At 40.8% G+C, this 13,327-nt stretch overlaps 2 protein-coding genes across 6 annotated transcripts in view; one reads left to right on the forward strand and one right to left on the reverse strand.

The window, feature by feature from the left end:
* LOC147023682 (echinoderm microtubule-associated protein-like 2) overlaps positions 1–13,327 on the forward strand; it is a 141,517-nt gene that overhangs the window by 126,946 nt on the left and 1,244 nt on the right. For all 5 annotated transcript variants that reach the window (XM_085889394.1, XM_085889397.1, XM_085889395.1 and 2 more), the window contains 2 exons: positions 6,189–6,284; positions 12,105–12,235. In XM_085889394.1, the coding sequence (XP_085745520.1) occupies positions 6,189–6,284; positions 12,105–12,235 (227 nt within the window). The remainder of the gene's footprint in view (positions 1–6,188; positions 6,285–12,104; positions 12,236–13,327) is intronic.
* LOC147023683 (uncharacterized) overlaps positions 1–13,327 on the reverse strand; it is a 48,751-nt gene that overhangs the window by 27,273 nt on the left and 8,151 nt on the right. The gene's annotated exons all lie outside the window — the stretch shown is intronic.

Here is a 13,327-nt window from a genome sequence, read left to right on the forward strand (position 1 = left end):
GCAAAAGATGCAGAGTCCAGGAGCAATTGGGTACAACTGGAAAGAGTGGGTACAGAGCCTGAGGAGTTGGGGACAATGTTTGGAAGCAAACACACAATTGAGGCATTCCGTCTTCTCACGAGCAGTCTCTGCTGTGGTGTCACTTGAAGTGAGGGATGGGATGGAAGGGGAGCATAACCAAAGACAGACTTAACAAGGTGCCACCAGCTTTTTGGGGAGGGTCAATCTTGAGGTTGGCACAGATGTTGTTTTCTGGATCTCCTGAGACCGGACAAACCACTTGTGAACTTTTAGGAATGCACTGAGATAGCCTTCAGTTGGATTAGCCTTCCAGGAAGAGAAGGCAAGTTGTTTCAGAGCAACAGCCTCACCACAGGATTCAGTTTACCATGGTCTGGAGAAAGGGTAGGATAGCTGATGATAAGATGGGATAAATGAGAGAGAGAGAGAGAGAGAGAGAGAGAGAGAGAGAGAGAGAGAGAGAGAGAGAGAGAGAGAGAGAGAGAGAGATAGAGATAGAGATAGAGATAGAGATAGAGATAGAGATAGAGATAGAGATAGAGATAGAGATAGAGATAGAGATAGAGAGATATGGCTGCTGGCTGCTTGCAGTCCTGCCAATCCGCTTGAGTGAAATGCCAGACTCGTTGGCATTGAGGCAGCTCTCTGAAAATAGCCAGAGAGATGGTGACTTTCATAAGCAGATGAAGCAATTGGAGCAGAGGAAGAGCAGGAAACATTTGCAGGGAAAGTTTGTCATCACCAAGTCCAGAAGGGAGGGTTTGCCATTGGGAGAAATCTGGGTGGGAAAGTTCACAGATCAAGTCAGTCCCATGGAATCACAGAAGTCCTTTGGCTGGGTGTTGGTACCTCTCTCACCAACCATGGCATTTCAACAATTTGCATGGTGACAATTGAAATAACCACATATGAGGAAGATAGAGTTGGGAAGATCTGGATCCAGATACTGGAATTTTAAAGTGATTATTCACCATTGAGTGGTGGGGCTGGAAACACTATTCAGTATAACATGATATCTCAAAATGCTTTGAACGGATTTGGCCAAAACTTGGTGGACAAGTATGGTGTGTGATCAGGACGAATTGATTCAATTTTGGTGAAGATCTGGATCCAGATACGAGAATTTCAAATTTTATAAGTGAATCTTTACCATTGAGAGATGTGGCGAAAAACAATACATAATCTAATCAGCATGCTATATGTAGTTTCAAACTCTATATAGCATGACATTTCTTAAAGTTGTAGATGAATGACAACACTTGGTTGGATGAATTGAATAGTTGACAAAAACAAGCCAATTCGATTTTGTTTGAAGTCAAGATCTAGATCTGACCTAACAATGGAATAGAAAACATAAACTGTTCAACCTGGCGAAGGTATGCGCTCTACCGATTGCCTTTCTATTTACCCCATGCACCAATGTGAAAAGCAGGGTTAAACAATTAGCTCATGTCTGTCCATCTCTCCATCCATCTGCCCATAAATGTCAGTTTGTGATCAAGGAACAAGTTAATTCAAATTGAATGTTATATTTTGAACACGAATCGGAACATGAATCAGAAAATAAACCTGCCGTTTGACAGTAATTTGTTTCTGAATTTGTCCCGATTATGCACGCGCAGAGGAATGAGATAAATAAATTTTACTCTGTCTGCCTGCCTGGCAGTCAAACAAAATTTAAAATCATTCCAAACAGGAAACTTACTGTTTTTAAGGATGTTATAAAGGATACAAACAACAAGCATGTAGAATTAATGTAACGTGTTAGATAGGGCGGTGGAGTCGCCACTGTGTAAATGGCGGTAAACTTCAGGAATTAATTTTTTTAGATCCTCGTGGAGGATCTCTAAGTCTTACTCACGTTGTTGTTCTTGTGGACTTTTTTGTTTCACAGCCTACAGTTTTCATCGAAACTTCCTGAAACTTGGCGTATATATGTAAAAAATACCCTGTGCAGACAGTAACCATCTCAATTTTGAAAATTCCTCCTTGCAAAAAAGTTATGATGTCAAAATATCTCCGCTAATGGAAATCGCCTAAAAAATTATCTCCGAAACAAGGCAAGCTTTTTGAATTCCGTTTGCGGGAATTGAACAGGGCCATTAGCAGAGATAAATTACCGCACATATGATGCATCCCTATGACGTCATATCAATTTTTATGTCATTCCTATTTTTTGACATTTTTTGTTTCACAACCCAGAGTTTTCATCGGATCTTCGTGAAACTTGCCTTGTATAAGCAGAAAGCCCATGCGCAGGCAGGAACCATCTCCGATTTTGGAAATTCTTCCTAGAAAAAAAGTTGACGTCATAATATCGCCGCTAATGGAAATCGCCTTTACCATTATCTCCGAAACTAGTTTGTTTCACAGCCTACAGTTTTCATAAAAACTTCCTGAAACTTGGCATATATATGTAGAAATACCCTGTGCAGACAGTAACCATCTCCACTTTTGAAAATACCTCCTAGAAAAAAGTTATGACGTCAAAATATCTCTGCTAATGGAAATCGCCTAAAAAATTATCTCCGAAACTCGGCAAGCTTTTTGAATTCTGTTTGCGGGAATCAAACAGGGCATAAGCAGAGATGAATTACCGCACATATGATGCATCACTATGATGTCATATCAATTTTTATGACGTCATTCCTATTTTTTGACTTTTTGTTTCACAACCCAGAGTTTTCATCGGATCTTCTTGAAACTTGCCATTTATATGCAGAAAGCCCACGTGCTAGTAGTAACCATCTCCGATTTTGGAAATTCTTCCTTCAAAAAAAGTTGACGTCATAATATCGCCGCTAAAGGCCCAGTCACACCTTGACGTTTTAGCCAACGTATGCCGATTTTTGAAAAATTTTTCTAAAACGCTGGCACACGTTGAATACGTTATGGGTAAGTTTTGATAACATTGAGAGCACGCTGAAAAACACTGCCATACGTCGTTGTACGTTGGCTTTAAACGTTGTACTTTTCGGTTGTCCTCAAATTTTTGCATGCTTGAAATTTCACGACGTATGCCGGCGTATGACTCGCACGTTCCGCTACGCTGGCCACAAGTTGTATGCACGGTCTGCGATCGTTGACAGACGTCAACACATGCTACTTGTAAGTTAATCATAAGTTGAGACACGCCGAGGTAATGTTTAGCGTACCCGAAACTTATTTCTAACCTATGATTAACATGTTGTTGGCACGTTACGCGATCGTTGCCACACGTCGACAGACGTTACTTTTAAGTTACTCATAGGCTGAAAGACGTCGGTATAATGGATCGTCCTTGCGTCAGCGTCCACGGCCACGGCCAGGACACTTATTTGCAGCATTCTTCAAACTTTTCTTCGGCATGACGAGGATGTTCACACTTCAATGTCTAGCTTGGCTATGATTCTAATTGTCCATCGGCAGCGTCTATTTAAAATAGTCGAGTTTGAGCGTTTTAACACGTTCAGAAGAAACGATTAAAATTTCCGAGCGCCAGCGTCAAAAAACAAAGGTGAGTGACAGCAATTTAAATCGTTCATTGTAAACAATGAAAATCGCTGAGTGGTACCGTTTAAAAGTCGTTGAGTGTAAAAAAAATCCAATTGTTGAGCGCAAGCGTCTACTTTCAATAGTGGAGTTTGAGTGATTTAGCACGTTCAATAGAAACGATTAAAATTTCCGAGCGCCAGCGCAAAAAACAAAGGTGAGTGACAGCAATTTAAATCGTTCATTGTAAACAATGAAAATAGTTGAGTGGGACCATTTAAAAGTCGTTGAGTGTAAAAAAAAATCCAATTGTTGAGCGCAAGCGTCGACTTTCAAAAGTGGAGATGCAGCCAGTTAAATCGTTGAGTGGCAGCCGATGAATAACAAACCCCACGTCACTGGCAAAGATAAACTGCCGCACGATATGGATAAGTTAGGCTATCGTTGGGCATAGTTTGTGAACGCCGGCTTCACGATAATTATTCGTTGGTATACCGTATCTATAAGTTATCGAAGCGCTCTATGCACATTATTAGTTCATTGTGCATTTGTCCAACCCGTTATGAATAGACCTAAATCGTAAAAACAAGCCATAGCTCATTGTTGAAAAAGCCCCATAAAAAATTAGCCGCGAAGAACTTCGAACAATGGTGCAAAGATGTCTCCTACCCGTGGACACGCGGACGCAAGGAGGATCCATCATAACCCACACCCTCCCCCTCACACTCACCTACTACTGCCAACATGAACAAACTACTACTAATACTAATACTGATACTGATACTGTTACTGCTGACATGGACATCGACTCAAAAAGGACTCGAAAACACTGTTGGGTTCCCCTTTTATGAACACCATTTTTATATACCAATTCCCAAAATCGCTGGGAACACGTCTTTATTTGGCAGTTGTAAGCTAGAAACACGTTCATTTATTTTTTTTGTCGACCGGAAGACGTCATTGGAATACGTCTACATACGTCAATGTGTGTTGGGACTACGTAAAGAATTGGTTCAAAGCACGTCAAACATAAGTTAGAAATAAGTTTCGCGTAAAAAAAACATTACCGCGACGTGTTTCGACTTATGAGTAGCTTATAAGTAGCCTTTGTGGACGTGTGTAAGCGTCCGTATAGCGTGTGTAAAACTTATCCCCATCGCATGCGGAACGTGTCATACGCCGAGTATGTCCAAAATTTTTGAACATGTTTAAAATTTCTTGACGTACTCTACTTACTACGACGTAAGATAGCGTACTTTAGCGTTCTACTCACGTATACCAAACTTACTCATACCGTATTTGACGTGCCCCAACGTTTTAGACACATTTTTCTTAGGTCGGCATACGCTGGCAAGATCGCCAAGGTGTGACCGCGATGTTGTCACTTCCATTTCTACGGCAGTTATGATTCGAATCGTTGTGCGTCAGCCTTTTAATAGGCTACGTCACGACATCGTCGGCGATGCGTGCAACGCGCTATGCCTGAGTTAGACTATCATTGGGCATCGGTTGTGTAGGCCGACAACAGGTTCAGCATTCGTTGGTATAAGTTATCTATAACACAACGAAATGTTCTGTGTCCATTACTAATGCGTTATACATAAGACCAAGTCGCTATGAATACGTCCGAATCTTTAAAAAAAAAACATCAAAAGTTCAACGTAAGCCAGCGTTTTACATACATTTTAATACGTTGCCATCGCTGGCTAAAACGTCAAGGTGTGACTGGGCCTTAATAGAAAATCGCCTATACAATTATCTCCGAAACTAGGTAAGCTGTTTGAATTTTGTTTGCGGGAATCAAGCCGGGCATTAGCACAGATAATTTATCGCAAACCTGATACATCACAATGACGTCATATTCGTTTTTATGACATCATTAAGAGGACAAGGATCTTAGCTCATTCGAGCTTGTTTTTCTACGGCTTTTAAACTCTTCATTGTATTTAAATTTAATTATATACTTGAACACTGTAGAACACAAATTGCCTTCTTGTTACTTCCAAGAAAATGCAGTTTATAGGCACTTGGGCATGTTAAATAAAATAGTGTATACGACCGCTTCAATCGTTCTAAACTTCCAGAATGTTTTTTTAAAGCGAACTTTAGAATCATTATTTTATTTTAATTAAAGTACAGTATATAATTGAACACTGTGTTTACTTCTATCTTTAGTTGTTATTGTTTTACTGTACATGCTTCCTGCCCTGATTTCATGAACCCATTATTCAGCTTCATATTGAATTTTTAATTTCCACGATTGTGGGATCGGTCACTTCTCCATGCATGAATCAATTACCAAGCGGGCGCGCGTCAGTTGTGTTCTCGGCATGTGCAACAAAATTAAGAATCGCAACGTTTCCTGAGCTGCCATTCGGCGTGCTCCAGTTTACCATCCAGCCTCCATCCTCAGACCATCGAGCAGAGTGTTAACTCCGTGTCACCAGGTTTGAGTCCAGTATGGCTCAGCTTGGTGTACGTTCCCATACTATCGAAGTAAGTATGGGTTAAACTTGCCTGAAATGTTCATTCATGTTTTTTTCCTCATGGTGGTTCGCATACGTCTGTTAACATAAGGTTGAGAAAAACTTTTGTCCTCATAATCGTACTCATTATATTCAAAGTGATATTAATAGGCTTTTGCATCTTTGGCATCTTTGGATCATGCTTCTGATTCCCTGCTTCTGTTTGCCTAGGGTTGGCAACTTCTTGTAAGCAAGTGACATCAGCAGCGAGTGTGAGGTCTGTGGAGTGGGCTACTTACACCTGTGTTCTGGGTTTCCATGTCTATGGTAAGTACCGCACATAAATATTTGCAGGTAATTTGTGTGACAATCAAAACTCATTATTTTACAAACTAATTGAAATTCTTTATTCGGCTTCCATACCTACAAAATGTTTATGGGGTTTCGAGGAGGTTGGGGAACTTGTGCATTAATAAGCTAATTTGCATTATATAGATTAATTATTATATCACATCTATTACAGGGAGCTTTCACAGAGAGCTGTTAATGCTTGTGTCTCACTATATAAAGGTAGTGGCATCAGAGACATTAGATAGGTCCCAAGATGCATTGAAGATCGAGTGCAGGGATATTGACGGGACTTGTAGGTAGCTTGTGTGTGGATAGTATTGGGTTAGCACAGGCATCATGGGCCAAATGGCCTCCTCCTGCACCAGAGTTCCTTCTTGTTATTCCTTGTTGTTGTTGTTGTTGTTGTTGTTGTTGTTGTTGTTGTTGTTGTTGTTGTTGTTGTTATATCTGATGTTTTGGATTATTTGGTTCATTGTTTATAAAGAAGATCTTTTGAATGTTTTATGGGGGAAAAAAAACATCCATAAATCAAAGTTGGCCACGAAGCCTTTGAACCAGTCAACTTCTTTGAAGGATATACATTAGATTTCCTGACTTGTAATGTTGTAACAATCCTGTGAAGTTGAAAATTTATCGGTGTAGCGGTCGCAAAATATGGCAGAATAATAACAACAATGATAAATATGCAAACCCCAACAAGAACAATGGGCTTCCTTGATACATACAAGCTTGGAACCCAAATCATTATCACTGGTGGGCACCCCCACCCTACGGGCAGGAGTTCCCGTGTTGGCGCACTGAACAAGGATGTCCGCTTCGGGTCCAGAGATTCAAAGAAATGTAGAATTGTCAAGGATAGCACTGCGATCAATATAGTATAGTAATCACCAGGATGGGTCATGAGGTAAGGAAAGCGTGTGATAAAGACACCACACCGTAATGACCAATATTGTAATCAACTCAGTGCCATGACCAATCGACGAGTGAAGGGAAAAGCGGGCACACCCAATTGGTCAGTGCCACGACCAATCGACGAGTGAATATTGCTGACATAGCTACAGCCACATGAGCTCTATTTTTTTTATTGTAGAAGTAAATAGAATGTGTAAGAAGCAGTGGATTCTTCACTCCTGTTTTTCACTTACTCAAGAAAATCATTGACGTTTGAGTGCGCTACAAAGGGAACTAGAACTGCACTCAGTCAAGCCGATACCTCTGCCTAGATCCGGATCTTCACCAAAACCGAATCAATTCGTCCTTTTCACACACACACCCAACCTGTCGACCATGTTTCGTCCAAATCCGTCTGTAACTTTTTGAGATATTGTGTTATGTATCCGTTTTATTCCCATCACTCAATGGTGACGAATCACTAAAAAAAATTCTTGAATCAGAATCCGGATTCAGATCTTCAGCAAAATCAAATCAGTTCATCCTTGTCACATACCCAACCCGTCCACCAAATTTCATCCAAATCTATACACAACATTTTGAGATTTCCCGCAGACAAACAGACAGGGGTGAAAATAAAAAGAAACATCAGCAGTAACATGTCGCACACAGCATGGTTTCCACTATGAGAGATAAACTTGTAGTCAGACTAATTACAAGGTTGAGTAATACTGAGACATCAATGAGCATGAACATGAACCAAAAAAATATAAACAGGAGAGAAAGCAAGTGCAACAAAAATATATTTTAGTGATGAAACTCATGGTGAAAATATCTACAAATGATCTTTCCTCTCGGGAATAAAGTAATTAACGTTGGCCACATGGCATGTGGACAAGCTAACGGATCAACAAACGACATCTGGCATTTATAAACGGATAAAAGAAGAGGAAATGGTGAAGAATGTGCAGGCTTGTTTCTGATTTTTCTCTACAAATCCCTGTGCTTGTTTTTTGTTTGTGATGCATGAAGACGCTACATCCAACATGTAGGCTTGTACTGGAATGCTCATTTTGCTCATTAACCCTCTCGAGCCCCAGGGGTCATCGGTTTTTGTTCACCCAGAACATTTCGTGGGCTCTAGAGGGTTAAATGCACAATAAAAACTGGAAAACGGAATTTGATGCAAATGCGTCGATGGATATGCCTCCGCCCTTGATGGATGTCAACCCACTGTTAACATTTGATCTCAGTTAAAGATTAAAGGTTGCATTGGAGAGAGAGTGTGAGAGACAAACGAGTTAACTTAAAGAGATAACATTAGAAGCTTTTAACTCGTTATGGTCTGCAAAACGACTTTCATCGGGCACCTGACCTTCGAACTTTGAACCTTTGACCCCAAAATGTGATCAGGTGTATTTGTATTAACAGTCCATACTTGTGCCAGGTTTGGTTGAAACTTTTTCTGTGACATAAATATATTTTTTTTAAATCACAAGTTATCGCAGTAACGATGGTTTTCATTTGAAGGGCACACGACCTTTGACCTTTTTAACCCAAAATATAATCAGTTTATCTTTGTATTGAAGTCCATACTTTTGCCAAGTTTGGTTGAAATTGCTTCAGTGGTTCACAAGTTATCGTGGTAACAAAACAGTGAAAATGAACAAACAGCCAGATGGACAATCCGAAAACATAATGCCCCCAGCCTTCGACTGTGGACAAAGCCAATACCCCCCTTCCTTGTATACGTGGAGGGTGGGAAGACACCCGTGGTATGCCATGATTACACCCAGTGTAAGGAGTGAGTAAAGCAACATCCTTCCAGAGTTCCTTGCTCATTGTAGGTCATTATTGATCAAAGTGATAAACCTCAAATGAAAAGAATATGGCAGTCATCCATTATTATACCATTGCACTACAAACATATAGTGACGGGCATTAAAATGCATTTCGTATGTACGTAAAATGTTTCTCGAATAATGACATCGTACACAACAGGTGATTCTCATGTAATACACAAACATCCAGTCGAAGAATCGTTATTCAAGAACTCAAATACAATCTCCTAGCCCTGACCTCTAAAAATACTGTTGCAATGTGTACCAATAAAGCACGTGCACCCATGATAAATTCTTATTTTCTTTTTTTTCCACCTTAATATAGCTGAAGTTATCAGTTGGCATATTCATGCTCTTACTTAGAACAGTAATGTTCCTACAACAAAGTGTTTTTATAAGTTTAACATCCATCTCATGAACGTAAATGCATGACGTCGATTAAATAAAAGAACCGAGAATTTGCCAACAGGATCAGCTTTCAATGGGGACTCAGTCCTGGGTGACCAGCATCTCGATTTGAATAGCAAGCACTTAAGTGCATATCACTGGTTCCTCGTGAACAGTTTAAACCTACATTTTGAGGCAGAATTAACTTCACAAACTAGTATCTGCACAAAATTCCAGACAAAGGAAATGGGTCTACACGAACTGTGAATAACTTTAAAGAACTTTTTGTTTTGTAAAGTTTGTATTCTACGATGGTGACAGTGCAATTAAATTACTCATCACCAGCAAAGAACCCGTCCTTACAGATGTGTCAATTCCCTGAGAGTTACGGATGGGTTAATTTCCTGGAACTGCGGACGGGTTAATTTCCCAGAACTGCGGACGGGTTAATTCCCCCGGAATTATGGACGGGTTAATTCCCCCAGAACTACAGACGGGATAATCCCCCCCAGGACTACAAGACCGTATAATCCCCCCAGGACTACAAGACCGTATAATTCCCCCAGAACTGCAAGACGGGATAATTCTCCCAGAACGACAACACCGTATAATTCCCCCAGAACTATGGATGGGATAATTCCCCCAGATCTACGGACGGGATAATTTCCCCAGATTTACAGATGGGATAATTCCCCCAGAACTATGGACGGGATAATTACCCCAGAACTATGGACGGGATAATTCCCCCAGATCTACAGACGGAATAATTCCATCAGAACTATGGATGGGATAATTCCCCCAGATTAACGGACAGGATAATTCCCCCAGAACTATGGACGGGATAATTCCCCCAGATCTACGGACAGGATAATTCCCCCAGAACTATGGACGAGATAATTCCCCCAGATTTACGGACGGGATAATTCCCCCAGAACTACGGATGGGATAATTCCCTCAGAACTATGAACGGGATAATTCCCCCAGATCTACAGACGGAATAATTCCATCAGAACTATGGATGGGATAATTCCCCCAAATCTACAGACAGGATAATTCCCCCAGAACTATGGACTGGATCATTCCCCCAGATTTACGGACGGGATAATTCCTCCAGAACTACGGATGGGATAATTCCTCCAGAACTACGGATGGGATAATTCCCCCAGAACTATGAACGGGATAATTCCCCCAGATTTACGGACGGGATAATTCCCCCAGATTTACAGATGGGATAATTCCCCCAGAACTATGGACGGGATAATTACCCCAGAACTATGGACGGGATAATTCCCCCAGATCTACAGACGGAATAATTCCATCAGAACTATGGATGGGATAATTCCCCCAGATCTACGGACAGGATAATTCCCCCAGAACTATGGACGGGATAATTCCCCCAGATCTACGGACAGGATAATTCCCCCAGAACTATGGATGGGATAATTCCCCCAGAACTACGGACGGGATAATTCCCCCAGAACTACGGATGGGATAATTCCCTCAGAACTACGGATGGGATAATTCCCCCAGAACTATAAACGGGATAATTCCCCCAGATCTACAGACGGAATAATTCCATCAGAACTATGGATGGGATAATTCCCCCAAATCTACGGACAGGATAATTCCCCCAGAACTATGGACTGGATCATTCCCCCAGATTTACGGACGGGATAATTCCCCCAGAACTACGGATGGGATAATTCCCCCAAAACTACGGACGGGATAATTCCCCCAGATTTACGGACGGGATAATTCCCCCAGATTTACGGACGGGATAATTCCATCGGAACGACGGATGGGATAATTCCACCAGAACTACGGATGGGATAATTCCCCCAGAACTACCGATGGGATAATTCCCCCAGAACTACCGATGGGATAATTCCCCCAGAACTACCGATGGGATAATTCCCCCAGAACTATGGACGGGATAATTCCCCCAGAACTATGGACGGGATAATTCCCCCAGAACTATGGACGGGATAATTCCCCCAGAACTATGGACGGGATAATTCCCCCAGAACTATGGACGGGATAATTCCCCCAGAACTATGGACGGGATAATTCCCCCAGATTTACGGACGGGATAATTCCCCCAGAACTATGGACGGGTTATTTCCCCCAGAATTGGAAATTTTGATACGACTCATGATGCCTCCTCATTTGTGATGTCTCCTCTCACCAGGCAGTGCAATATGATTGGCATTTACATTGAGTAAATTGGGATCCTCTCCCGACACTGAACCCCTGGAACTATAATTGTTTTTATGGCTGAAAAACTTCCTGTACACACAACTCATTCCATTCAGCGGTTCTGGAGTGCATAAAAGTCAAACAAACCCACAAACAAACATTTCTCGAATTATAGTATGATCAATTATTGGAAAGTATCAGTCAAGCATCGTTACATAACCAAGATCGATTTAATTTCCCATTCACAATAACTGCATTAACAACTAATCGACTTGCAGGGATGACCAATGCTAATGCTTTCTTTACCCCTTAATATTTGGAATGCTTTTTGTCATGAAAAAACAATTCTAACAGCCAGATGGCTAACCTTTATTGCCAAAAGAAAAAACAAAGGCTAACCTTTATTGCCATAGTTACCTTTGTCTGGGTGGTTTTGATTTGTTGTTTTTTCCCCCTGTCTCTGTGTGTTGTGTGTGTGCAGGAGTGTGGTCCGATGGTTCTGACGGGACCGATATCAATGCGCTTTGCCGTTCACACTCCCAGCATGTGCTCGCTATTGCTGATGACTTTGGCAAGGTGCAGCTGTTTCCATTTCCCTGTGCCCAGCCAAAAGTGAGTGCAGAATTGACTTTCAAGCAATTCATTGCCAATTAAATGTATCTTCAGTGTGGACAATGTAATAATATGAACTATCCTGCTCGTCATGATTCAACGATTGTCAAGTAATATCCATTCCCACCTGGTGCTTTACGTCGTAACAGGCAAATTACGTATTTTCGATGCACAAAACGGGGGATTAATTGAAAAAAATTGTTTTCAGGTATATATATATATATATATATATATATATATATATATATATATATATATATATATCTATATATATATATATATATTATATTATATATATATATATATATATATATATATATATAAATTGGTTGATGTCTGGTTGGTTTTGTTTTTTTGTCAGAGTTTTATAATATCTTAATCGTTTCGACATGCCCCATTTCACACAACCATGCACTCGTGCAGAGTGATAAAGGAGAAATAGCAGCCATAAAAGCTGATTTTTACACTTAGGGGAATATACACACGACAAATATCCAGGAGGATTGTACAGAGCGAGCACACTTACCTTTGTGCTGTCTAGTCTCAGTTTGATTCCTGACCCGACTATAAACTGTCGGATCGGTGCTTCGCAGGCATGGTGTTGCATTATCGTGTGCCGTCCCTCGGATTGACGTTAAACTGGGTGTCCTGTGTTCTGGCATTAGTTGGTGGGCATTAAAGATCCCACGGTGCCTCTCTCAAAGAGTCGTTGAGGTTTCGTCGACACCATGAACAAATTAAATTCTTGCCCAAATCAACGTTTCGGTTCAACACCAGGCATGGCCGGCCGCTTCCATTTTTTTTTTTTTTACCATTTCTCCCCAACAGCTTCCATTTCATGTTGGCCTATCTGATTTCAGGGGGAAAAAAAAACAATTGTAGTGGTCTAGATAACATGAGGGTAAAATAACACCATTGAAAGCTGCGTTGTATGTCATCTTGTACAAATTCTCTAATCGAATACAATTGCAACTATTGTTGATGATCAGCACCTTGATTTCTCAAGAAATTGCAAGCAAAGCAAAAATAAAATTTATTTGAAGACAAAAAGGAAGCAAAGCTTCCATGTACCTGAAAGAATAGCAAATGAAA

The sequence above is a fragment of the Eptatretus burgeri genome, chromosome 7 (genome assembly GCF_056783735.1).
Source record: "Eptatretus burgeri isolate ZD-2024b chromosome 7, Ebu_testis_v1, whole genome shotgun sequence".
Lineage (NCBI taxonomy): Eukaryota > Metazoa > Chordata > Myxini > Myxiniformes > Myxinidae > Eptatretus > Eptatretus burgeri.